Source organism: Colletes latitarsis, chromosome 4, assembly GCF_051014445.1.
Source record: "Colletes latitarsis isolate SP2378_abdomen chromosome 4, iyColLati1, whole genome shotgun sequence".
Classification (NCBI taxonomy): domain Eukaryota; kingdom Metazoa; phylum Arthropoda; class Insecta; order Hymenoptera; family Colletidae; genus Colletes; species Colletes latitarsis.
Window position 1 is genome coordinate 32,756,419 of NC_135137.1, and position 27,011 is coordinate 32,783,429.

The window sequence follows — 27,011 nt, forward strand, 5'->3', positions numbered from 1 at the left end:
AAGCCACGAGTTAGATGATTCAAAAGTACGGATATCGTTTTGGAATTTTCTGATACCACGAACGATGTGTAGCGACAAAAATTAGTATTTTTGGAACAAGAAATGTTAAAAAAAATATTGATATTTTCTTCGAGAGCTTTATTCAGTAAAGTTCACTTAGCAAATCTTACTTTAGAAACAATCGTTTGAATGTTTGATTCTTTAGAGAAATTAGACGCTTAAGGGAGAACTTGCGAGAATCAGTTACTATTTGTAACATTCTGGTCACAGAGTAACAATAGACAACAACAGACAATAACAGACAACAATAGATAACAAGAGTTGTTACTCTGTACTCTAATGGTAAGTTAGGCACACGTTACTGTAGTCCAACAATGTAACATCACAGACGAGGTATGGGTTAGGTTAGCTCGAGGATACACACCTCGTCTATAATAGCCTTACATTTTATATGCAAAGAACTTGTTTGCACATGTCAGTTTTAAATATAATGGATATAGCACAGGATGTAATGTAGAATTATTGGTTTTATTAATAATATGTTTTACATTATAGGTAAATAAATAATTGGAAATTGCTATATTATATAGTATAATTACTTTTTTTTATATGCTTGTGTCTATTTCATCAAGAATTATTAATTTGTAAATTATGATGAAGTCACAAGAATCGCGTGATTTTGAATTGGCATGTGAGTTATATCAACAAGATCATTGCTTCGGATTGACGGAAAATGCAATTTTACCAAAAAAAGTAGGTTCTTTTTTCTTAAATTAAAATCATTAAAACGAATGTTTGTTTTAAACAACATTACGTAATTATATTTTTTATTACATTGTAATAATGTATACTTTAACAGTTTTTCAAAACGGTTCATGCATAATTTTCTGATATTAAATACTTGTTATAAATTGATTTTTAATATTATCAAAAATACTTCCAGAAGGATAAAGAAAATTATAAGCCAAGGACATTAATTGATCAAACATTAGAACTAATTGATCCAACTCCCAATATTTATACATTGTTTGTGCAATTTAATGAACGTTTCTTTTGGAATGTTTTATTGCCTGTAGAAGTTAAATGGAGTCGTAGAATGACAAGGTAAACAATCTATGGATCTTAATGTACATGTATATACACATTATTTAGATAATATTTATAAATTAATTTCATTATTTATAAAATGTAGTTGTGCTGGCATATGTTCTTTTCATCCTCGAAATCGACAATGTATAATTTCACTTAGTGAACCTTTGTTAAAACTTAGACCAAGAAAGGATCTTGTGGAAACTTTATTGGTAAGTTTTTATTATTATAAATCATTTAAGTTATATTTGATACTATATAAAATTATTAGGTTGTTCAGAAAGTTTGTTTTAAATCTTTTATATGAATTAAAAATATAATATTTTAATTAAAATAAAATTCGTCTACAGTTAAAGAGTTAATTTAATTTTATGCACAAATTATTTTATAATATCCATGCTTTGCATTGTAGCATGAAATGATTCATGGATATTTGTTTATTACCAACAATAATCGTGATAGAGATGGGCATGGTCCAGAGTTTTGTAAACATATGGACAGAATAAATAAATCAGCTGGAACAAAAATTACTGTATGTATCCATAATAAAATAACTAATCTAATATGTTGATTTCAATATTTTGTAATAAATATGTTTTTTTTCTACAGATATACCACAGCTTTCATGATGAAGTTAAATTGTATAAACAACATTGGTGGAGATGTAATGGTCCTTGTCAAAAAAGGGCTCCATATTTCGGAACAGTACGTAGAGCTATGAATCGTGCACCAGGTCCAAATGATTTTTGGTGGAAAGAACATCAGCAAAATTGTGACGGTCAGTTTATTAAAATTAAGGAACCTGAGAATTTTAAAGTAAAAAATTCGAAGAATAAAGAAAAAACAAAGCCTGTTTCAAAAAGTAAAAATTCAACAAATAATATGTTGAACTGGTTTACAAAACCTAATTCTTCTACTGCTACATCATCACCTACATCCACTCTTAAAAATATCAAATCATTCTCAAATACTTCGAATTTATTGAACGGATTCAAAAATTTTGGGACTAAAACAAATAATGTTCATGATTGGAGTACAAAGAGTCCAACTAATTCAAATAGTTCGCAGAAGCGTAACACTACATCAACAACCACGACCCCTGTGAAGAACATCAAATCACAGTCGAATGCAACAGACTTACTAAATAGATTTAAAAAACTTGGAAATAATACGAATAATGTTTATGGTTGGGGAATAGGTGGTCCAAGCACCTTAAATAATTCACAGAAATCTAGCAATTCAATTTTGGATAAACCTAAATTTTCTTCTTCTGAGACTCTTGGTGGTTCTAATACTGGACGAAGTAATTTGTTAAGTAAATTTGATACTAGTAAAAGGCATCCTGAATCAAACATAGATATTAAAGTATCAAAAAAAGCAATAGGTACATTCATTACCGCAAAGACCAAAGAACCGACTATTAATAATAATAGTAATCAGCCGTCAAATGCGGTAAAACTTGCAGAGTGTCCAATATGCAGTAATTTTGTGTCAAACGATGATATAAATAAACATATAGATTCTTGCTTAAAGATAACTGATGATGTCAATTCTGCCAAATCGCAAGTAAAAATAGATAATACTTCAACCATGCGAAAAAGAAAAAGCGATATGATTACATTTTTAAACAAGCAACCAAAATTAGAAAAATCAGAAAATTTAAAAATAACAAATTGTCCTGTATGTGATGAAAGTTTCGAGCTTAAGGATATAAATGTACATCTTGATAAATGTCTGTTAGATACGAGTAAACAAAATGATTCGACTATTAAATTAGATGACAAAAATGATGCAAATGAAACTAAAGATGATAGTATAATTTCCATAAGTAGTTCCAGTGGTAATTCATCCTTCACTTCAATTACCGAGGACTTAAAAGATCTTTGCCCTAATTTAGTGTCAGAGGAAAATAATGTAAGTCATACATCACAAAAATGTTTAGTCTGTAATATATTTATTCCTCCCGAGATATCGTTAAATGATCACTTAGAAGACTGTATTGGAAATCTTTTTAATGATGAATCAGTATTATCAACAAATTGTAATGACGCAGAAATACCAGAAACTAGTGTAAAAGTATCAATTGACCAGCATAATAAATATCCTTGCCCTGTTTGTATGCAATTAATATCAGAATCTTTCATGAATCAACATTTAGATGTATGTCTTAAAGACACATGACTGCAGTAAAACATTTGTTGATAATGTGATACACATTGTAGATGTAAAATAAGGAGATATGAATTGTATAGTTTTTATTTAAATATTTATAAATTTCGTTCGTTTTCTTCCAATTATATACTGCCATTTTGTATTTATTTTTGAAATAAATTTATATTATTTTGCAAATTAATATCATTATTTTATACGAAATATAAAATATTTAAATTTATATTTTAATTATATTTCGTAAAAAATAAACATTAAATTCAAATTATAATTTTGTACATAAAATCAGTATATTTATAAATAATTAACACTCCACTTTTTTATAGCATTTACAAAATTCTTTCAAATTACAATTATAAAGCTAAATACTATTCCTGAATAGACCACACTATAAAATGCTTTAATTGTGGCAGTATATTAACACAAATCGAATAACAAAATAAATGTTAATTTATGTTAACTATCTTTTCCATGTTAAATTAATTTTGTGCATAAATATAAAGTTTTATAATTTTTCATACAAATTATTAGTATTGAAAGACCTTAGTGTACATATACCACAACTAAATTCTAGTAAATATGTTGGAAAGAACAGAAGAATTTGTTCTTGAGTCCAATGCATATATAAATAGAGATTTGGAACTATCATGTCAATAGTATTACCATCCAATCTCACCCTGAAACATAACATTTTATTGAAATATCATGTGTTATCTTATTATTTTTTTTAATATTAATAATCACTTTTTAGAGCCCAGGGTGTGAAACATGTAGGTTTTTGGTAGTGAAATATGTAACGTATTATTGTATAGCGTTCCTCCGGTTGAGTTTGGTATAATTCGTACAGTATCTATTTCATCATATATATTGACCTTAACACCATATAGGTCATTTCGCGCAGATAGCGCGTATTTTGGATTTTCATTGTAACACTGACCAAGTAACAAAACTTCGCATTCGTTACCGAACGTGTAATTTACGTTGTGAATCGATTTTATAAAGTCTGGTGTCACAACACATGTGCCTAAATTTGGAAGTGATTAAGACAGGTAAGGTACTGTAATCAAATAGAATCAATTCTGCAGGTACAAACAATTAACTAGCTTTCTACAAAAATATAACCTAAACAGAGGCACACCGACTTACCAAAAAATGTTTTCAAAACTGACCAGTCCATATACTTGTGAATTCTAGTTCTCGTTAAAAAGTAATCTATAAAATTGTAATTATATTCAATAGCTACTTTATCGTTGTTAAGCGATAATTCGCCAATATCTGACTCTTTCGGAAATGTCGCAGTCACAACAAATTCATTGGAAATAGAATCAGAACTACTGTTGCCGCCGATAAAATCATAAAAGGCACGGAATTTCCAAGCTAATCGCATTAAATTTGCTGGTACCTAATTGTGATTATTATAGTTAACATTGTAATAGATTTCTCTTTATTTTAGTAGACCATTGTAGAAAAATATCTTATCTTTATAAGTAACAATACTTACTTATAAACTTAAACTTACATTTTCATGTTGTACAATTATTTGATATTTTCTTAGAGTTGATAGCTCCCTTGAAGCTTCATAGCATGCATCAGAAAATGGAATAAATTGTTTTCCTTTAGATTGTTCCCGACATTCTTCATAGGGCCATTTTGCTTCTTTAACTTCTTTCAATTGACCTTCACTAATTTCACCAATTAAATTTAATGTGACTGAGGATCCACTACATTTACCTTTTGCTGTATTAGAAAATCCCCAAATAGCATTTAAAATGATCCTAGCAGAATCACTTGGTTTAGTACTAAGAAAATCCCATTCCCAAGGTATCTCTTTTTCTACTTCTAAACAAAACTAAACAACAAAGCATGTAAGTTACCTTTTTTTTCTATTTGTAATGTAAACAAACAACTTACTTTTAAAACTTGTTGACCTGGTACAATTTTAGTTGCTTTAATTTTTAACGTGTCAGAGATCCAACTAGTAATTTCATAAAGTGCAGCTAAATTCCATTGTTGAAGAATTTGTGATGATTCGGTGTTTGTACGTGTCAAAGACACTATATGATGGTTTGGATTTTTGATATATTCAAATCTGACCTAACAAAACATACCTAATGTAAAATTTACAATCTATGTGTTTAATGTACGAAAAGTCTTAATCTATTAACCTGAGTTCGTTTTGTATCAATTGTACTAATATAAGCAGCTAATCCACAGCTACCTTTTGGTGGTACATATGTGTAGTAATCTAAGAAATGAAGTGCCGTTAAAGCAAACTGCAAAATTGGCCAAATACTACAACAATTCAGAATTAAGATACAGTTATTGATACTTATCATTTTTTTATCTTTTATAAGAGAAAATATGAGAATCATTTAACTTACGGATAATTAGCTTGATGCGAAGAGAACACGTCACGGATTAATTTCTCTCGTGATATTGCATTTTCGCAATCGAAAAGTTTTACACATATTTGACCTCCTAATTCTGCTAAGTCAGTTTGAAATAAATCTGTATCCTACGGTAAAAACAATTAATGTCTTTCACCTTTAAAGTTATTAGAAAAAATATTTAAATACTACTTACATGTGGTTTATATGTTGGAGACTTTGTGACTACGAATAATCGAGTGCAATTAGGACAAATTTTATTTAATTTTGCTTTAATATTTGCACCTTTTATGTTGGTGGATGTTCGTGCATGAAATGTGAGACCCATTTTAAGATGCTCTATATAAACACGTTTGATTTTTAATATAAAGCATAATAAATTCTGCTTCTGAAAGGTAATGATTAAAATTGTTAGTACCTCCTGGAGTATTGTATGAAATAAAAGGTCGTTCTTCCAATCCAATTGTAATGTTGACTGGAAGATATCCATGTACAGAATGTTCTCTTTCTGCACTATGCCATACATCAATTAGAGGATTATAATTTTCAATTACTTGTGATCCATGAATAGATGTACTAAAAATGATATATTTATAGTATTAAATTGTATTAAAAAAATGATTAAAAAAGAAACAGTTATTTCATACCGTAATATGACATGATTATTTCTGCCATTTGAAACATGTGTAAAATTTCCTCTCATTGAGAATAATGATGTAGTGGTAACTGCAAATCGGACATTTGCTCCTAGATCTGTGACTTGTACAGATTCTAATGTTAGTGGCACATTAATACGTTGTTGATTAACATGAAATTCCACATTTTGATATATATGGTATATTTTGTTAGATAAAGATGAAAGATCTAATGAAATTAAACGACATTAGAATTATATGCTCATTATTTTAACAGAATGGTTAAAACACAACAGTTCTTATAAGTAAAATAAATAAAACAAGAAAGTTGTTTTCTTTTCTACGTAATTCTGTCTATAAAAATAAAAATTACGTAATTTATTAACTTACATTTAAATCCTGCAATAATATTTGTTTCATTTAAGTGGAGGCACAGAACTGTTTTTTCTTGAATACGTGCAATTATTTCTAAATGTACAGGTCCATTTTGTTTTTGGTCTAATTTAAATTGCTTCAGTATATCCTTTACTTGTGTTGGCCCCTCAAGATATGTTGATAATGATTGCATGAGGCCTTCAGCTTTTATATATAACTGTACATTCATGATTTTTTAAATAATATTATTAATATATAGTATTTTCATTAAAAAGGTAGTTCTAAACTAATACTTACAGATACATGATTTATATTTACTCCACTTCCATAAGTATTCAAAGTTACATATAAAACCTCTGGCATATTTGTCATAGAATTAGCGATGACGATACCACCTATCATAGAACCGAATTTTCTATATTTGTCTTGATAATCGAATATATAATTACCAGTAATTAGATATTCATGATTTGACGATCGATGAAGTACTCGTGTAAATTGTGCAGCTATAGCACCTCTGTAATGACAATTATAATACAGAAAATTGTAATTTAAAAATACAGAACCACAGCGTTTAAAAATTCCACTGAAGAAAAAGTGTTGTATTACATCTTTACATACATATGAACGTAACAAGGGTATGTAGTGTGTTCCAAAGACTTTAAAGTGGTATAAAAATAGTTGTACAAATGTTGATTGGGTTCACTTTGCATGTACCAATATAATGATATCAGTCTGCTTGGTGTAGGGCTTGAAACAATAAGTAATGTCAATGCAGCTACTCTCATTTCTAAATGTTCAGTTCTATTTATTAAAATTGGCCAATAAACTGGATATATCTACAACAAGAAATAAGAGAATCATATCTAATAATTTATTACATCACAAAAAAGAATTAAATACTTACAACATCGGGTCTCAAAGGAGCTGTTGGAAGCGATGCCCAAGCAGCAAGGACACGAAAATGACGAGATTCTGCATTATTACTACTTGCAATAGGTTCTAAAAATTCTACTACTCTTCCCAATTGTATATTTGCTAATCCTTCTAGCCAAATCATTTTCTTTTCGTATTCCTTCGTCTCTACGAATTATTTATTATTATTATAATAATATAATAACAATGTAAGAAATGTTGAAAATTTATGTCTTATATATTAATACATGCATTTAAATAATAATTATTATATACCTGTAAACTTATCAAGATATAGACGCACATAATCATCTAACATTTCATATGGACAATATAGTAAACATGTTTTATAGATCAATGTACCATATGTAAGAATTGCTGTATTTTGAACTTCAGCAGATATTTTTTCTGGCAAATTTAAAAATGTTTGTAGATTTACTAACAGTTGGACATCAGGCTTTCGTACATGGAATGGTAACTGAGTAAGAAGTTGAATTGCGGACATGTCCGATACTTTTTTATCTTGAATTAATTCCAATATGAACAGTGCGGCTTCTTTTGTACCTACTTGCGGCAGAGCTTCCAAAAACATATTCCTATAATAATATAAAAGAATAAAATTATATATTCTATTTTATAAACTATATATTAAAGCTGTACAAATTAACTATGTTTTCGAGCACCGTATCGTTTCTTCTTTGTAACTTGTTCCTGAAATTGTTGTATATGCAGTACGTAAATCAGCAACATCTAACATCCCAAGATAATAAAGTAAAACAGAAATCGTTGTATTATGTAAATTATCAGTCTCTGTATCCAAACCAGGAGTTTCAAGTCTCTGACTTAATTTATCTAATAAAGTTCCTATCTGCAACACGTAGATATATTATTATAAATTGCAGAGGAAATATGTTTTAGTTTTATTAACTGTAATTTATAAATCATGTACTATTAAATTTTTATTAATAGCATATAAAATTATTTATCGTTAAGGATAAAAATCAAATAACGTATGTTACAATTATGAGTAAATTTAAATGTAACTTACAGATTTAAAAACAGTACTTTTATCAGGAGTACCTCTACCTTGTGTAAGGTCAAGTTCTGGGAGTTCGTGTTGTAAAACTTTAGGGTGTAAATCTTTAGTAGGTATCTTATTTATGATGTCTTTCACCGAAATTAATTTAAAAACTTGCCTGTATTAAGGAAAATAAATATAAAATAAGTTATAAGTCAAATAAGCATATAACAAACAATACAATTTCTTTGTTACTGTAATCGAATTTTTTGGTATAAAAACATTTTATTTGATTGAACATACCTTGTGAAATGAAACTGAACATCTCCAAAACTTTGAAAAGGTTGTATATATATGCCTCCAGTAGCATTAACAAACAAAATTTCATTCAAAAATCCTTTTATTTTAACTTTATACAACCTTTCACTAGATTTTAATACTGGATTCTAAGCACACATAAAGGCTGTTTTATTATATTAAACACAAAATTATCTTGTAAAATGTTCATATACAATAAGAGAAGACTTTCTAATAATTTTAAGACGTATATTAATTTTATTTATGTCATATAATTGTATGTACAAAATTATATACTCACTTGATCTCCATTTGGACACAACATTTTGGGAACATTTGACCATGTATAATGAGGATGACCAATGCATATTCGAGGATCTAAAAATTTCCTTATCACCAATTCATTTTCTTCTTCAGGATTAACAATGTATTCAATGTTACATTGTCCATAGTGATTTCTCTATAATATAAACATATTTATAGTGACACTAAAAATGAAAATATTGTTTTTTACCAGTAATGGAGTTAGAACTTCTTTTGGAAGAATGAAGTTTTTTACAATGCAAAAATTGTAAGTGTACAGATACAATCACTTACTTCAGTTGAATGAAAGGCTGCTTCCTTTTCTAAATTAAAGAGATCTAATTGTAAAATTCCGGCTATACTTCTTTTTATATTTGTGGACCAAGGAGATATAGCTTCAGTGCTAAAATTTTCAACAAGACCATTCCTGTATGTAATTTGAAATGGTTTCAGAAGTTCTGCTACCTCATCTGTAATGTCATGATCTTCTCCTTTTTCTTGTATGTTACCATTCCATGTAGTTAACTTCAATGATTCCAACTATATAAAAGTATTGATTGAAAATTGAATTGAATAAATGTTTCCTTATTATATAGTATCATTGATAATGTACCATTAATGTCTTGTTTCAACTTTATTATTTTTCACACCATAATACCAATTTTAATATGATTGTGAAGCATACCTGCATTACAACTACATTTTGTTTTGCTTGAATTACAAGTTTTCCATGGAACCCCCATGAAGATGATGCACTAGATGGTAACAAAACACCAGAATTTGAAAGTGCATTGTAGGAATATGTATATTCTTTTCCTGATTCAAATATATTGTATGCAGTACAATTGTTACACAACAGAAGAAATAGAAACACACTTTTCCCAAATTGGTGTGCCAATATTTGTAACAAATAAGTGGTATCTGTAAGAGAATGTTTGTTTTTAATTAATATGTAAATAGAATATTTATTAATTTCCCAATTTAATCTCATTATCTTATTATAGTTATGAAGTCAGTTTGTTTCAATAATATAATCTTTAAGCAAATTTACAATTGTATAATTAATATCATTAAAATTAATACCAAATTATACTACAAATTTTAATCAATAAGTATTTAAACGAAATTGTAAATATTTATTTTCTCCAATACTGAATATCATTAAATAATAATGTATTATTGAAGTCAAAGTAATTTATTACTGGTATATTAACAACCAGTGTTTACTAATGTGCCTTAATTAAAAAATGATGTATAATTTTAAATAAGTATGTTGGCTCTATACCTGTTAATTTCATGGTGTGCATTGGTAGCTTAACAAAAGTGAACTGAGTTCATAAGAGTCAAGAGATGACCCTTACTGTCTCTATCTCTGTGACCCATGAATACGTCTTCACCATCTGTGTGAGTAAAACTTATCTCCTTCCTAAATTATCTTCAATCGTATAAATCAGTATGTTACGTTTCCTCTGTATATTTTTATGTAATGTATGAATCATAGAAAAGTTTATTTTTTCTTCAAAATGATCACTTGCGAAAATTAATTATTTTGTAGTAATAACTTGAGACAAAATTGTACACTAAAATTCATTTCTAAAAACATGGTGTAAAGATAAAACGAGCTGAGAAATATAATACAATTTATTTTACTTCATGTCTAGATTCATATATTTTCTCCTTCATAAAATTTGCATGGTGATGACTTGTTATTTAGAAGCTATGGTGGAAAGAAATATAATACATAGTAGAACTACTAATTTACACGATATAAAAATAATTTGTAATTTGATAAATGAAGTGAAAAGTAACTATTATTTTAAAAGTATTATCAATTTTTTTCTCTAGTTATAATAGGAAAGCTAAACACAATCTGATATTTACACAATTTATTTTGACATACTGTTTATTATTTACAACCGTTATTGGAAAGTGCACTATATTATCAGAATCTTGTTTAATTTATTTCTATACAAAATTACATTTTTATATATTACACATCTAATTGTACTGTAATTCGCCATGTACAAGATCCTTCCAGATGCGTACAAAACTATAGATAGGCATATTAATGAATACCATAAAATAAAAGTACCATAAAATATTATTAAGAAATGCATACATAATTAATACATTACAAAGGCTTGATTATTTTCAGAATGGACTTCGAATATTCCCAGGCTTCACTGTAAAAGTGAATAATTAGTTTAAATTACATGCAAATCTAGAATTATATTTTATTTATATTTCATATATATTCTTAGTATTAAAGAAACCGATTAAATTACTTATTCTCGATATGTATACAAAATCAAGATATTATATTCAATCATTATGAAATTTTCGTAAAAAATTATATAGAATATAAAAAGGATTAGAATTTCAAAATAAAAATATATACTTACTTATGCGCTGGATTTGCTTGGTCTAACTGTTCACTAAGTTGCTGAATAAGTATAGCAAACATTCTCAGATGTTCTATTGTTTCGCCTTGTAACCATGCACGAGGTAGAGTACTCATTACCTATCACATAAATATACCAGAATAATAATAAATGATTATAAATTTTAGAAACAAAATCGATATTTGAAATTATCAACATACCATATTTGCTTTAAATAAAGCATCGGTAGAAACAGAGACTCTCAAACCCGCTAAAAGATATCTATTTAATAGTGAACCAAGTGCCAAATTTTTTAATTGTGTGTCTCCAAGAAGACCCTGCCAACTTAACAAATTTCTCAAAAGCTTTACAGCCATAGAGAACTGTCTTTGAAAAAATTGATGTTTGGTATCCAAAACTCTGAAAAATAGAATTAGAAGTTGTCAGTATCAACGAATGAATTATTATTGATATTTTCGAATGAAATGTACAATATATACGAACTGTTTAGGAAAAATTGGTATGAAAACATCATTTTCCACCGCTGCTTTAATTTTCTCTAGTATGGTATTAAATAATGTTTCTAATGATTTACTAGAATCGTTTAAATTTGGATACTCTCTAATAAGACGGTTTACTGTGCCTACAAGCCGTAATGTTTGCGATGTAGACATTGGATCCCATATTTTCTCCACTATAGCTATAAATAAAAATTAGCAAAATATTACAATGTTTTTATGTTTAGTGTATAAGGAAAAATATAATTTGAATTGTATTGTACTGAATAATCTTACATGTTAATTTAGGTACGACAATCTTTTCCACTGTAGACGGAACCAATCTAACATCGGGATCTCTCTTAAGTGATTCTTCTGTTTCTTTATTATCTAATGCATATAGAAGCAATGTATTGTACCATTTTGTTCTTTCTATATCAGCACTTTCCTAAGAAAAAAATACATTCAAATTTAATTTTATACACTTATAAATATTGTATTGTTATATTAAAATAATAATACAATAAAAACAATAAATAATGATAAAAGTACCATAATAGGGTTCCATGTCAACAACTGTAATCTAATAATAGGTGAAATGATTTTGGGTATACATAAAGAGACGTAAGCCTCCAAGTAGGCATCTCTGTCAGTTTCTCTCCAAGATTCGAACTTTGAAAGTATTCCTCTTAGTGTACAATACTCGTCTATGACGTCAGAGAATATTTCTTTACTTTCATTATCAATCTCATCTGAAATAGACATGTGAACAAAATTTAGAAAAACAGAAATATAAATTAAAATATAAATGCATAAAAAAATCATACAGTTCTGTTCTCTTTTGTTTTTGTTGTATAAATATAATTAAATGTAATAAAATACAACCTTTTGATTGTTTAAATGCAAGATTTTGTTGTTCAGTAACTTCATCGTCGCTAGACATTCCGTCAATGTGTTTTGGTAGAGTAGGAGCTAATTCTCTAGCTCTTCTTCGACGAGCTCTTCTTCCCTCTCTTTCTGTAGCTCGACGAATACGAGCTTCAATTTCTGGACCTCTCCGTATAGGTTGACCTCCTATAATTTAAAAAATAGTTTTTGTTGAAATATAATGATTTAAAATATATTTTTTCTTAATTTTAACGGGCGTAACGTATAAAACGGTTACTTAGATTTATCAGATACAAATATACTAAAATAACTGACTTGCAGCTGTTGTAATTTCTTCTGCTTGATCTCTTGTATCTTGCCGTCTTCTTTCCATTAGTTCAGTTGCGCGTTCACTATAAAGATCTAACCAGCGTTGCTCCAATCCCACAACCAGAGGCAGCTAACAAAAAAGTTACACGTTAACATTCACACAGTAAATTAATTCAATGACTTTGAGAATTATTTTTTCTCCAGCAAATGAATATTTCTACCTCACAAAAATGTTCGTGTTAAATTATAACAGTTGTTTCATAGTTAAAAGAAATTAAATATACAATTTGCTGCATACAAATAGTATATAAATGCTAAAATGACATTCATGTTTAACATTTGCTGGAACTTCAAATAAGATTCCATGGCCATTGGATATCTTTCGTTTAGGAAAAAGTTAAAAATCAATTTACTTACCACCCATATTAATTTATTTTGTCATTTTTTATAAGTACTTAAAAGTAAATTTTACTATATTATAAATAATTTTTTTTTATACAGAGAAGATACAGACCCCCGGCAATACAAATATACATTTTGCATGTTTTATAATTGTTTCGAATATTTTAATCTTTAATATGCATTTTTCTTTTTCCTTTTTGTTTTGTAAAAATAGTTTTAACACAAATACATTAAAAATAAAAATAATAAAATAGTAAAATTGCTTATGACGCTTGAAAATGAAACGACCGAAACTTTTAAAACAAATGTCAATGTTTGTTACCGTTTTAAATAGTTTTTATATTTTGTGATATAAACATAATTAGTTACAAATAAGAAATATATCCTGAAATCCTTTGTGATATTTTAACTTATTGATCTTGATAATACTTAAACTCCAGGGAAAGTAGGTTACTATATTTTTTCCTATGCGCAGTACATAAAAGAAAGAAATAATAGATTATATTAAAAGTTTTTTGGATTAAAAATTTGTAGAATACATTATTTTCCAAGTTAAATCAATATTGCAAATTTAATTAATATTTATAAAAGAACTTGTTGAAAAGAAAGATGTTTTACTATTATATTGTTTTTTATTTAATAAATTTATGCTTATTACTGCAAGTTACGCTAACAAAAGAAAAGCGTTAACCTTGGTCGTAAAAAATACTACAAAGAAAAACATCTTTAAAATAGGTCAAAATAACACGTTTTTAAAAATATTCTTTTTTAAGATAACAATACTACACGTGTTTTCTTACATAATTTTATTTTAGTAAGAAAAATGCATTGTTTCTAATATAGCTGAATAATTTATACAGCCAAAAATTGCATGGAAAACCCCAGTGCACATAAAAAAACGTGACAGCGTATAAACCCACCTTCTCATCAAGACACTCTACCAAGTCAGTGACATACCCACGCAACTCTTGGTAATATCTGAAGCGCTGTGCAAGCTGCGGTGCACGAATTTCGCCGTCATCCAGTTCTTTCAGAGTTTGTCCTAATTCTTGTTCTAAACGATCCTGATCTAACTGATGACGTCGGTGTACTTCCTTTAGACTGTCCAATCTGCAAATTACATTTTTCATTCCAGTTTTATATTATTGTAAAAATAAAACGTATCTCGAGGACAAAAATTAGTAACACTGTAAGTACAGATTATAATTGCTTTTATCATTACTAAAATTATATTATTAAATACGCGTATTTAATTTTCAATAATTTACCACCTTGCACGCATCTTATTGACAACTTCCTGGGGAGTTACTGGTACTATTTTTGTTGGATCTGGTGGTTGAATTGCTGGTGGAGGTGGCGGAGCCGGCATCATTACCATTTCTAAAGGTACTCCAGTTCCCATCACTTGATTCACATTCATACCGATTGAATATTGTTGTTGCATCATAGAATCTTGTTGTGCTGCTGCGATCTAAATATTTTTTTATATTACATGTAAAATAATATATATGACTATAACAAATGCTTAATGACATCAAAGTGGACACGAGCTAATATACGAAAATGCATAATTAATTATTCTAATATGTAAAGAAAAAATATATTACTTGTGCGCCTGTTACACCTTTCCTAATTTGTTGAGCTTCCCATTCTTCTTCTTCATTTTCATGTTCACTTTCATCGTCCGAAACTGAAGAAAGCATAAAATGTATTCATTTACAGAATTACAGTTATATATAAAATAATAATAATAACAGTAATAAGAAACCAACGTTTCAATGAAACTTGTGAGGCAAGAAATGCTTCTCTTCTTTTTTCTTTATCACGCGCTTCAGTATTAACAGTCATATCAATTCGATCTTGAGAATCATCATCATCACTTCTATCATGGTCTTCTTCCCTAATAAGTCTCGATTTGCCCTTATCATCGCTGTAAATAAAAATATTCCTATCATTCCTTTTGCAAATTAAATACAAAAATTAATAATAATTAATGAAACCTGTCAACCTCTAATGCCATTTTGATACAGTTATTAAAAAATATTACCTTTGTTCTTCTATAGGAATATAATCAGTTCCTAATTCTCGTGCTTTTTGTCTGCATTTTCTAGCTGCGTGGATCATTGCTGCATCTGGTATACATCCACCTATAGATATAGCAATAACATAATATCTGTTGTAGTGTATACTTAAGAAATTAATCCATCAAATGCAACAAACTGAAAATATTGTATTAATATGATTGTAGTGCGCACTGATAAAAACGTTACATACTTTCAAGGAGGATCTTCATTGTATCAGCTTTATCTGTGTTTCTTCTAAATTTATGATTACGTGGTTCATCGTCCTCTTCATCAGAAGTATAATCATCCTTTCCAGCTGCCAGTGCAGCTCGTCCATTTAAGATTAAAGGTCCTGTATTCTTTATTTTAACCTAGTAATAAAAATTAATTGTTGCTTAATAAAATCTTGGGTGGACAATATTAATACTTTAAGTAATTAATAATTATTTATAATATAATTGACATTACATTATACTGCAAAAAAAGACACAGTGGATGTAAAAGCTTCTGGACAATTGTCTTTCTAACTGTATTTTGAGAAGGGAAAACAAAGTCAATGATCCACAAAACAGAAATAAACAACAGAAGCATTTGTTTCATTTTTAAGGAATACTTCTCTATTTACAGAATAAATGGAAAAATAATTGTCCAAAAGCTTTTGCATAATTCTGTTTATATTATAGCAATATAAATTTTTTTAAGAAATTTTGCATCTTATGAAAATAACAAATTATTAAATAATACTGTAAAACGTTGAGTTTTGTACTAAAAAATGTTAACTTACGATGCATGTTCATATTTTAATAATTCTGTACATTTAATATATTTAAAGTATTTAGTGTATTGTTTTATATCCATTATATTAATGCAATTATATTCCACATTTGATACAGTAAAAGTTTTTATATTTAAGAAACAATATAGCTTACAAAAATAAATGCATAAGATGTATATACTGACATGTATCTTTGTCACATTCTTCAATGCATACCAAATATTGTATGGAGTGAATGTAGTGAAAAAAAATGAAATCCTGATTTGAGAGTTCTAAATTATTGAAATTGAAGAAATTCTAATAATAATAAAACATCATAGAGATAGCTTACTACTAGATCATCTGTCTTTATTTCTAAATCTTTTTCCTGTTTAATGGACATGTTCGCTTGCTCAGAGTCCAGTTGCATTTTCTCTTCACCTTTCTTTTTCCTCCTTTCGTGATCTAGTTGTTTCATCAATTTTTTGCTCCTTGATGATTTCTTCACTTTAAAGACTTCGCCATCATCCGCTGTAAAATAACAAACTGTTAGATTTTGTACCAGATGGCTCAAACTAACAAATAAAATTTGTTATTTATCTGTTATTTATAATTTATAATTGAAATAAATATATAATGAACAAAAGAAATATAGTAAGTTATGTTATAATATAATTTTTAATTATCAAATTGCAAAAACTTTTTATTCATTACATATGGTTCTTTAAATAATAAGAGAGAATGAGAGAACTATTAAATTTTGATGTCAAAAATATTTGAATGCTATACAAATCAGACCTATAAAACTGACCTATGAAACACCTTTGCCCCATAGTTAGATGTTACAGTTTAAAAATAAAAATAAAACTGAAACAATGATACTCTAGGATTTTATATTTAAAAAATAATATAATACAATCATTCACCAACAAAAAAGTTATACCAGGAACCATAAATTATTAGGTTGATATGCACAAATCGTTGTATTTCTGAAATTAAAATTTTGCTGTATAATAACATAAACTGTATAATATTTCATTGTTAATTATTATATATCATACTAAAGGAACAAAGTGGTCTTTTAACATATATGTTATATTGTTATTTTTAATAACATTATTATTACACAATAAATTACAATATTATATATTAAAGATAAGAATTTAAACACTTGGTATAAGAATGTAAAATTTGATCATATCCCCTAATCATCTTAATCTTTTACAGATCGATTTGCATTTTTTTCAGTATCTACATGATTATTTATAAGATAAATTGTTCCATAATAAATATTTGATTTTTAGTATTGTATAAAAATGTTTTTAAAATAATTAGAATGTGGTAAGATTGCTGGAAGTCGGTACCAGAGTTATACGATCGTCATAATAAAAAAATAGAATTTTAAAACATTTTGCAACAAACGTATGTATGCATGCGTGCACACATATATCTACAAATCACCTTCTTCCAGCTCCTCTCCAAAACTAAGGAGCGTCTGCTTCGGTTTATCCTTCTTCTTTGCTTTAGATTTTATAGGCTGAGTGTCCTCCACTTCCATCCTATTTTCATTATCTTCGTCATCGTCGTTGAAAGGCCGACGACGAATATTCCTCTTCGGTTTATTGAATAATGACATTGTCCTTAACATCAACCAGTCCGTTTAGAAAATTCATACATACACGTTTTCCATATTAACTTCTCAAAGAATTATTGGCAAAATAATTAATACGAAATTTCATAGCACATAAACAAATAGAAGAAAAGTTTTCTGAAAAAGTACATCCGTGTCTTTTGTACGATATATTTTACTATTAAATACGCGACAGGAACCAGAAAAACGCGACAGTTCATGAAATTGTAATATGGATTGTCCATCGAATAAGAATCACTATAGAATCGCCGTTGTCCGGATACATGAAAATTTACGCATTCACCGATAGATGGTTATCGACAGTTAATTTTTACAAAGTCTCTACTATATTTTGTCTAGTGAGAGAACAGAAATCATGGGATGATGTGTTTAGAATAGATACGCACAAATTTAATAAAAGTTATATAAACTATTATTTATGTATGATAGTTAAAATTCTACAACAAAAAAAGTACATGAGAATAAATAAGAATGAGTTTCGGTTTCAAGTAAAATTGTTTATTCACGTGGATATATTATTTATTTTATGGTGACAAAAGGTTACTGTTAATAGCACTGATGGCGTAGTCGAGCTAAGGAATTGTCAGCGCGTCGCTATGTTTCTTAACTGTAGGAAATGCCAGTTCTATGGTCCTAGGCCAGATCTGGCATAATTCAGAGCATCGACGTCGACATTAGTAACGACGAATTTCCTTAGCATTTAACGGAGTGGTAGGGAAAGCCGACATATCTTACCACACGAGCCACATGTTACGCTAGGTCAGCACCTCATGCAACTTCGGGAATTCAATAAAGAACGTGAATGGGAGTCTTTACTTCTTGCTCTTGAACAGCCAAAGTCCGTCTTCGCGGCATATAATTTCGAATCTCGACGGCCTAGACACTTTTACGTTTCGAGCTATACATATAGCCACACACACAGGGTGTTCAGCCACCCCTGGGAAAAATTTTAATGGGAAATTCTAGAGGCCAAAATAAGACGAAAATCAAGAATACCAATTTGTTGATGGAGGCTTCGTTAAAAAATTATTAACGTTTAAAATTCCGGCAATACTGAATTTTTTTTTCGAAAATACGCAAGATTTCGGGAGTATGTCTATTCACCAAAAATGATTGTAATTGTCCCTCACAACAGAAACTAATTTTTCCAGAACGATTTGAAATTTTTGAATTTAATTGTTAATAACTTTTTAACGAAGCCTTCATCAACAAATTGGTATTCTTGATTTTCGTTTTATTTTGGCCTCTAGAATCCGCTATTAAAATTTTTCCCAGAGGTGGCCGAACACTCTGTATAGGAAAATCTTACATGTTCAGTTTTATTCCAGAGTTATTCCGAAACAGAGGTGTTCAGTCTCTGAGTCGTACAATATAAGAGCTGTTCAGTTTTTAGGTGTTGTTCTCAAAGATGGGATTTTCTTCATCTTTAAAGAAACCCGGGTTGTCTCTTTTTGCAGCATCTTGACCACTTAGCATCTTCTTGGCCATCTCCGATCTTGATTGAATAGAAATATTCAATGAAATTCTTCGTCTCTCTCATCCGTCCGTCTCGCTGGGGTAGTTAAAGGATGTCTCCCACGAGTGCGCCAGGGGTCTCAGTTTTTAGGCAACTGATTGGGTCGACTGTCGGACACTAACTGGCTGCTGATTAGCTGAGGGGATCGCTAGTTGATGGATATGATGAATAATTCAAAATAACATTAAAGAATTATTATTTGAAATAATGGAATACTTAGCAAATAAATCGTTTGAAAATAGTTTTCATAGTCTTATTTGATAAACTATCTTCAAACGATTCATTTCCTAAGTATTCTATTATTTCAAATAATAATTCTTTAATTTCATAACAACGAATGTTCATTCAATATTTAATTAAATTTGTATCAATTATACTTTTATAAAGGATTGAAAATATAGGATGTTCAAGTTTTATTCCGGAGTTATTTTGTATCAGAGGTGTTCAGTCTCAGAATCGTTCAGTTTATTTGTTCAGTTGAATAGTTGTTCAAGTTTAATTGTTCAGTTTAGGAGTTCTTCCCAAAGTTGGGATTTTCTTCGTCTTCAAAGAAACCAGGGTTGTCCCTTGGCCGCTGCTCGTGAAGCATCTTCTTGACCATCTTCGGAAATCTCGATTGAATGGAAATCTTCAATTAAATTCTTCATCTGGCATCACGGTCCGTCTTGCTTTGTGGATAAGGGATAACTCCCGCGAGCGGCCCAGGGGGCTCCTCTAGTGACTAAAAAGGACGGACCATGGAGAGTGACTCAGACAACATTTGTCAACTTTGATAAACGAATTGTCCACCTGCATGAAATTAAAATATTATTATTTGATATAATGGAATACTTATAGATATATAATAGAATTTCTACATATTCTCCACTAAAATACGCGTTATTTGCCTCTGGAAACATTAAAATCCCCCAATCCGTTCAAAAGTTATAATATTTTAAACATACAGAAATGTTCGCTTGGAATTTCATGCGTATGTTTAAAACATTATAACTTCTGAACGGATTGGAGGATTTTAATGTTTCAAAATGCAAACAACGCGTATTTTGGTGAAGAATGTGTAGAAACTCTATATATATATCTATGAGTATTCCATTATTTCAAATAATAATTCTTTAATGTTATTTTGAATTTTTGATCATATCCATCAACTAGCGCCCCCTCAGCCAATCAGCAGCCAGTTAGGCACCGACAGTCGTCCAGTCAGTTGCATAAAAACCGAGCCCCCTGGCGCGCTCGCGGGAGTTATCCCTTATCCACAAAGCAAGACGGACCGTGATGCCAGATGAAGAATTTAATTGAAGATTTCCATTCAATCGAGATTTCCGAAGATGGTCAAGAAGATGCTTCACGAGCAGCGGCCAAGGGACAACCCTGGTTTCTTTGAAGACGAAGAAAATCCCAACTTTGGGAAGAACTCCTAAACTGAACAATTAAACTTGAACAACTCCTATATTGATCGATTCAGAGACTGAACACCTCTGTTACAAAATAACTCCGGAATAAAACTTGAACATCCTATATTTCCAATCCTTTATTAAAATATAATTGATACAAATTTAATTAAATATTGAATGAACATTCGTTGTTATGAAATTAAAGAATTATTATTTGAAATAATAGAATACTTAGGAAATGAATCGTTTGAAGATAGTTTATCAAATAAGACTATGAAAACTATTTTCAAACGATTTATTTGCTAAGTATTCCATTATTTTAAATAATAATTCTTTAATGTTATTTTAAATTATTCATCATATCCATCAGCTAGCGATCCCTTCAGCTAATCAGCAGCCAGTTAGTGTCCGACAGTCAACCCAATCAGTTGCCTAAAAACTGAGACCCCTGGCGCACTCGTGGGAGACATCCTTCAACTACCCCAGCGAGACGGACGGATGAGAGAGACGAAGAATTTCATTGAAAATTTCTATTCAATCAAGATCGGAGATGTCCAAGAAGATGCTAAGTGGTCAAGATGCTGCAAAACGAGACAACCCGAGTTTCTGTGAAGATGAAGAAAATCCCATCTTTGGGAACAACACCTAAAAACTGAACAGCTCTTATATTGTACGACTCAGAGACTGAACACCTCTGTTTCGGAATAACTCCGGAATAAAACTTGAACATCCTATATTTCCAATCCTTTATAAAAATATAATTGACACAAATTTAATCAAATATTAAATAAACATTCCTTGTTATGAAATTAAGGAATTATTATTTGAAATAATAGAATACTTGGAAAATAAATGGTTTAAAAATCATTTCCAACGTCTTTTTTGATAAACTACATTCAAACGATTTATTTCCAAAGTATTGTTTTATTTCAAATAATAATTCCTTTATTTTATAACAAAAAATTTTTATTTCTAGTCCTTTCGTAAACCAAGTCTTAACTTTGATTTTGCATCTCTTCGCTAGAGATCGTATTATCTGCCACAAGTATTAATTTTTTTGTTTCAGAGAACAGCAGAACGCTGCTGACGAGTGCTGCTAACTGGTAGCTACTTGTCGACAAGTAGCAATAATATTTTATTATTAAATTATTAATATATGTATTGAATTTACATGGCTATTTTGTTTCATTTCTAGGTTTTCATTAAACTTTATGTATAACTCCTTTTTCTATTTCAGCATTATTTCTCTAATCTGTTTAATTGTGTTGATATTTGTAACATTGCATGAAAATAATAATAAAATATCGTTTCTTTCATGTCATGATTTTTATTTGGACAGCAATATTTTATTAATATGCTTTTTTCGATTAATTTGCAGAGTCTTAACTAATAACTTTTATTTTGCATTCACTTGTCGACAAGTAGGAATAATATTATATTATCAAATTATTAATATATCTATTGAATTTACGTGTCTATTTTATTCCATATTATGTATATTATTAATACGATTGAGTATAAAGTCCTGATTGAATTTATACTCAATACATGATAATTGCATTTCGCACATGTCCATATTCAAAAGAACCATAACTCGTTAGGTGAAGTACGGGTCGTGTACACGTATATACGTTGAGGAAAGTTTAAACAAAGTGAAAAAAGAATTTATTTTGGCAGTTGTTTCGACTTTAAAGCCTGCAGTTCATGTCTAATCACTGTAAAAAAGATATTCTCGTCGTAATTGTTAATTTGAGGTTAGATGGATGAATATTTCCTCGTTTATATCTCAGGGTTGTAATGGGTTGCATATATTTGTTACATTGGTGAAAATTTTGGTCGATTGTTTCTTGAAAAGTCCAAAGATGACAAGAATGGACAACTTGTCGTTAATAATGTGTTAGTGTATTTCATCAAGGCTTTGAAGAATATTACCAGCACTCTAAGGAGCATCAATTCTCTTACTCGCCAGGATTTCGACTCACAGGTACGATAATCGTTCAATTACAATCATTTTTTATGAATAAACACATCCCCGAAATCCTGCGCTGTTTCGAGAAAAAAATTCTTCACGAAATCGGTAGGTGGGCAAAAAAAAAATTAAAAAACTTCAAATCATTCTGGAAAAATCATTTTCGATTGCGGGGATCAATTACAATCATTTTTGGTGAATAGACATATCCCCGAAATCCTACGCATTTTCGAGAAAAAAATTCGAATATGCCTGCTTGTTAGGGTAGTTGAGGGATGTCTCCCGCGAGTGCGCCAGGGGTTTCAGTTTCTATGCAACTGATTGACTGAGGGGGCGTTAATTGATGGATATGATGAATAATACAAAATAACATTAAAGAATTATTATTTAAAATAATGGAATACTTAGCAAATAAATCGTTTGAAAATAGTTTTCACTGACTTATTTGATAAACTATCTTCAAACGATTCATTTCCTAAGTATTCTATTATTTCAAATAATAATTCTTTAATTTCATAACAACGAATGTTCATTCAATATTTAATTAAATTTGTATCAATTATATTTTTATAAAGGATTGAAAATATAGGATGTTCAAGTTTTATGCCGGAGTTATTTCGTAACAGAGGTGTTCAGTCTCTGAGTTGTTCAATATAGGAGTTGTTCAGTTTATTTGTTCAGTTGAATAGTTGTTCAAGTTTAATTGTTCAGTTTAGGAGTTCTTCCCAAAGTTGGGATTTTCTTCGTCTTCAAAGAAACTAGGATTGTCCCTTGGCCGCTGCTCGTGAAACATCTTCTTGACCATCTTCGGAAATCTTGATTGAATGTAAATTTTGAATTAAATTCTTCATCTCGCTTCACAGTCCATCTTGCTTTGTGGTTGAGGGATAATTCCCGCGCGCGCCCCAGGGGGCTCCCGTAGTGACCAAAAAGGACGGACCATGACGAGGGACTCAGATGTCATTTGTGCAACTTTGATAGACGAATTGTCCATCAAAAGAAATTAAAGAATCATTATTTGAAATAATGGAATACTTATAGATATATAATAGAATTTCTACATATTCTCCACTAAAATACGCGTTGTTTGTCTGTCGAAACATTAAAATCCTCCAATCCGTTCAAAAGTTACAATATTTTAAACATTTGCATGAAATTTCAAACGAACATTTGTGTATGTTTAAAACATTATAACTTTTGAACGGATTGGAGGATTTTAATGTTTCCAGAGACAAATAACGCGTATTTTAATGGAGAATATGTGGAAATTGTAAGAATATTCAGAAAATTGGTGCGCGCGAAGGGGCTCGGTATTCTTGCAACTTTGTTAAACTTTCGATCAAGCGGAGCCTAACTGACTGCTGATTGGCTGAATGGCTGCAACCCATGATCCCCTCCCGGTATAAAGTTGGCCACTGCTGACCAACTCCTCAGTACCCCTGGAGCCGCCAGGGGTACTCTGACGCGTGTTATTGGTTTCAAAGAACTTTCCTTTGGGTTCTTTGTCCAATTTAATTTCAGATTACTTCGTTGGGATGTTTTGTTCTTTCTTCGTTGGGATGTTCTATTCTTTCTTCGTTGGGTTGTTCGATCCATTATTTTTCATATTTGTTTTTTTGTTTTCCTAGGTATTTGGTATATGGATATTTTCTTGTATAAATATTAATTGTTACTTGAGTTTTTGTTTAGATCAGTTCCAAGGGTTCTACTGGAAAACGCCAGATTCATCCGCCGACCGAGGGGTTCACCATAGGCGTAATAATATGTAAGTGCGGTTAGATTTAAGATATTAAGATTAACGTCGAACATTTCTTTTTTCTAATTTCTTTGATTGAATTAATTTAAATTAATTCTAAATTTCCTTTTTAACTTCATTAGTTCGAGCCTCGACGTTAATTTTCGGCCTCTTATTTTATGCGCGAATTGCCAATTAATTATTCATTTTACTAGATTCTCGTTTTCAGTCATTCCCTCGTTCCTGGCTTCGGTCACAGTTGTTTCATTGGAGGAAACATGTGATCGGCCGTGTGGCTAATCCGAAAGATCAAATCGTCTTCTCTTGTTGGCTGGATTCATGGAGAATTGTACTCAACTTGAAGGTCGCCTGCGGAAACGCATACTTTCCGGTTGAAAGTCCTTGTCACAGGTACTCTCTCTATGTTAGACAGCCTGAGTCGGGTCCTTTGGCTCCCGACGGGTTGCAGTGGAGAAATGGAGACCAGTTTCAGGGGCGTGTATCCGTTCTCCTGTAGAAATCGAATCATCAAGCGGAGTCAATTCGATCCCAAGATCGGTTGCACGGTTCAGCATCGTGTCTTGTCGCGTCTCCCACAATTTAGATTCATCCCTCTTTTAAAATCCATATTTAAACAAAATAATTATTTGGCATGATTCTATTTCTTTCTCTTCTATTTCTCTCTCTCTTTCCTATATTAGTTTCTAGGTCTGTAAAGGGGAGATCGATGAAACTTTGATTTGATAGATTCGATAGATTCCATCTATCTCCCTTCGGGTCTCCATTCGCAGCAACCTCCTCGTGGTGAGACCTGGTAATCGGAGTTATTCACAATGAAGAAGTTCTTCTTCGTGGATAATACCGAGCTAATGGCTGCGAATTTAAAACAATATAAATTTGATTTTTAATAAATTTGTTTGACGCTGTATGGAAATGTTGTCTGATACTTTTTTTTATAGGTATCGATGAGCTCTACTTCCAGAAAAAATTTCAATGAGATGTTCGCTTGAAATTTCATGCGTATGTTTAAAACATTATATACATATGCTCATTCATAGGAATAATATTCATACAAATAATTTCTTTTTTTTCAATAGTTAAAACATGGTCAAGGGGACTTGAAACGTGTATTAACGTGTAAATTTTTCTTTTATTATGGACTTTGCTTATACAGGGTGTTTGGCCACCCCTGGGAAAAATTTAAATGGGGGATTCTAGAGGCCAAAATAAGACGAAAATCAAGAATACCAATTTGTTGATGGAGGCTTCGTTAAAAAGTTATTAACAATTAAATTAAAAAATTTCAAATCGTTCTGGAAAAATTATTTTCGGTTGCGGGGGTCAATTACAATCATTTTTGGTGAATACACATACTTTCGAAATCCTACCCACTTTCGAGAAAAAAATTCGAGTAAGTGTTCAAAGTTTTGGGTGAAAAAAAGACTTCCGAATCGTCTTGGAAAAATTATTTTTAGTTGCAGGGGTCAATTGCAAGCATTTTTGGTCAACAGACATACCCCCGAAATCCTAGTCAGTTTCGAGAAAAAAATTCCTTACCGAAAATATAATTTCTGGCCAGAAATGTCTGCCCCAATTTTCATGCGAATCTTTAAAACGTCATAACTTCTGAACAGATTGGACGATTTTAATGTTTAAAAAAGCAAACTACGCGTATTTTGGTGGAGAATATATACAAATCGCAAAAATATTCGAAAAGTTGGTCCTTGACAACGCAAAATGAGAAAAACCCCATAAAAATGGTCCAATTTTTAAACAGCCATAACTCCTACAATTATGAATATATTTCAATGAAACTTTTTTCTGAAGTAGAGCTCATGGGTACCTACAAAAAAGTATTACACAACTTTTCTGTAGGGCGTCAAATAAAATTACTAAAAATCAAAAACGAATTTTTAAGAAAAATCGACAGGGGGTAGGTGCCTAAATTTTTCGGCGAAATTAAAAAATTTCAAATCGTTCTAAAAAAATTATTTTCGGCTGCGGGGGTCAAGTACGATCATTTTTGGTGAATAGACATACTTTCAAAATCCTACCCAATTTCGAAGAAAAAATTCCTTACCGAAAATCTAATGTGAGGTCAGAAATGCTTCCCTGAAATTTCATGCGAATCTTTAAAATGTCATAACTTCTGAACGGTTTGGGCGATTTTAATATTTAAAAAAGCAAACTACGCGTATTTTAATGTAGAATATGTAGGAATTCTAATAATATCGAAAAAGTTGTTCCTGGACCCCGTAAAGTTA

At 30.1% G+C, this 27,011-nt stretch overlaps 3 protein-coding genes across 6 annotated transcripts; 1 reads left to right on the top strand and 2 right to left on the bottom strand.

The window, feature by feature from the left end:
- Positions 1–131: 131 nt before the first annotated feature.
- Positions 132–3,389, top strand: Mh (DNA-dependent metalloprotease SPRTN). Of its 2 annotated transcripts, XM_076763698.1 has the most exons (6): positions 132–342; positions 556–753; positions 944–1,104; positions 1,193–1,301; positions 1,502–1,621; positions 1,699–3,383. In XM_076763698.1, exons 2-6 carry the CDS (start codon positions 652–654, stop codon positions 3,268–3,270), a joined length of 2,064 nt encoding a protein of 687 aa, XP_076619813.1. In that variant the 5' UTR covers positions 132–342; positions 556–651; the 3' UTR covers positions 3,271–3,383. The 2 variants fall into 2 exon arrangements, with proteins under 2 accessions (XP_076619813.1, XP_076619814.1); XM_076763699.1 differs by lacking the exons at positions 132–342; positions 556–753; positions 1,193–1,301 and having other exon boundaries at positions 991–1,104; positions 1,699–3,389.
- A 234-nt stretch (positions 3,390–3,623) lies between these two features.
- LOC143341086 (vitellogenin-2) lies at positions 3,624–10,866 on the bottom strand. Of its 3 annotated transcripts, XM_076763695.1 has the most exons (22): positions 10,474–10,564; positions 9,874–10,109; positions 9,483–9,728; positions 9,187–9,345; positions 8,892–9,034; positions 8,619–8,766; positions 8,254–8,438; positions 7,847–8,166; positions 7,563–7,738; positions 7,277–7,494; positions 6,953–7,172; positions 6,671–6,872; positions 6,293–6,509; positions 6,064–6,221; positions 5,842–5,984; positions 5,640–5,773; positions 5,424–5,550; positions 5,170–5,352; positions 4,778–5,107; positions 4,405–4,660; positions 4,003–4,282; positions 3,624–3,935 (listed from the first exon to the last, which is right to left on the bottom strand). In XM_076763695.1, the coding sequence occupies exons 1-22, from the start codon at positions 10,493–10,495 to the stop codon at positions 3,764–3,766; spliced, it is 4,275 nt and encodes a 1,424-aa protein (XP_076619810.1). In that variant the 5' UTR covers positions 10,496–10,564; the 3' UTR covers positions 3,624–3,763. The 3 variants fall into 3 exon arrangements, with proteins under 3 accessions (XP_076619810.1, XP_076619809.1, XP_076619811.1); XM_076763694.1 differs by lacking the exon at positions 10,474–10,564 and having other exon boundaries at positions 9,874–10,194; XM_076763696.1 differs by lacking the exon at positions 3,624–3,935 and having other exon boundaries at positions 4,139–4,315; positions 9,874–10,866.
- Positions 10,867–11,059: 193 nt separating this feature from the next.
- Positions 11,060–18,340, bottom strand: LOC143341087 (PAX3- and PAX7-binding protein 1). Its single transcript, XM_076763697.1, has 16 exons — positions 17,944–18,340; positions 16,835–17,013; positions 15,940–16,099; positions 15,713–15,812; positions 15,438–15,595; positions 15,273–15,355; positions 14,937–15,136; positions 14,586–14,775; positions 13,270–13,393; positions 12,952–13,140; positions 12,619–12,818; positions 12,364–12,514; positions 12,074–12,269; positions 11,791–11,989; positions 11,591–11,709; positions 11,060–11,371 (listed from the first exon to the last, which is right to left on the bottom strand). The coding sequence occupies exons 1-16, from the start codon at positions 18,128–18,130 to the stop codon at positions 11,320–11,322; spliced, it is 2,487 nt and encodes an 828-aa protein (XP_076619812.1). The 5' UTR covers positions 18,131–18,340; the 3' UTR covers positions 11,060–11,319.
- Between the last annotated feature and the right edge of the window lie 8,671 nt (positions 18,341–27,011).

What these genes read in the sequence shown, in the direction of transcription:
- Mh (XM_076763698.1), top strand. Translation starts at nt 652, where the DNA reads ATGATGAAGTCACAAGAATCGCGTGATTTTGAATTGGCATGTGAGTTA. An exon ending in TGGAGTCGTAGAATGACAAG is followed by an intron (nt 1,105 to 1,192) that starts GTAAACAATCTA and finishes TATAAAATGTAG; the next exon opens with TTGTGCTGGCATATGTTCTT. An exon ending in CAGCTGGAACAAAAATTACT is followed by an intron (nt 1,622 to 1,698) that starts GTATGTATCCAT and finishes TTTTTTCTACAG; the next exon opens with ATATACCACAGCTTTCATGA.
- LOC143341086 (XM_076763694.1), bottom strand. Translation starts at nt 10,179, where the DNA reads ATGAGATTAAATTGGGAAATTAATAAATATTCTATTTACATATTAATT. An exon ending in AAAGTACTGTTTTTAAATCT is followed by an intron (nt 8,439 to 8,618) that starts GTAAGTTACATT and finishes TACGTGTTGCAG; the next exon opens with ATAGGAACTTTATTAGATAA. An exon ending in TAATTGTACAACATGAAAAT is followed by an intron (nt 4,661 to 4,777) that starts GTAAGTTTAAGT and finishes AATCACAATTAG; the next exon opens with GTACCAGCAAATTTAATGCG.
- LOC143341087 (XM_076763697.1), bottom strand. Translation starts at nt 18,130, where the DNA reads ATGTTAAGGACAATGTCATTATTCAATAAACCGAAGAGGAATATTCGT. An exon ending in ATTCCTATAGAAGAACAAAG is followed by an intron (nt 15,596 to 15,712) that starts GTAATATTTTTT and finishes TTTTATTTACAG; the next exon opens with CGATGATAAGGGCAAATCGA. An exon ending in CAAGCAAATCCAGCGCATAA is followed by an intron (nt 11,372 to 11,590) that starts GTAAGTATATAT and finishes TCACTTTTACAG; the next exon opens with TGAAGCCTGGGAATATTCGA.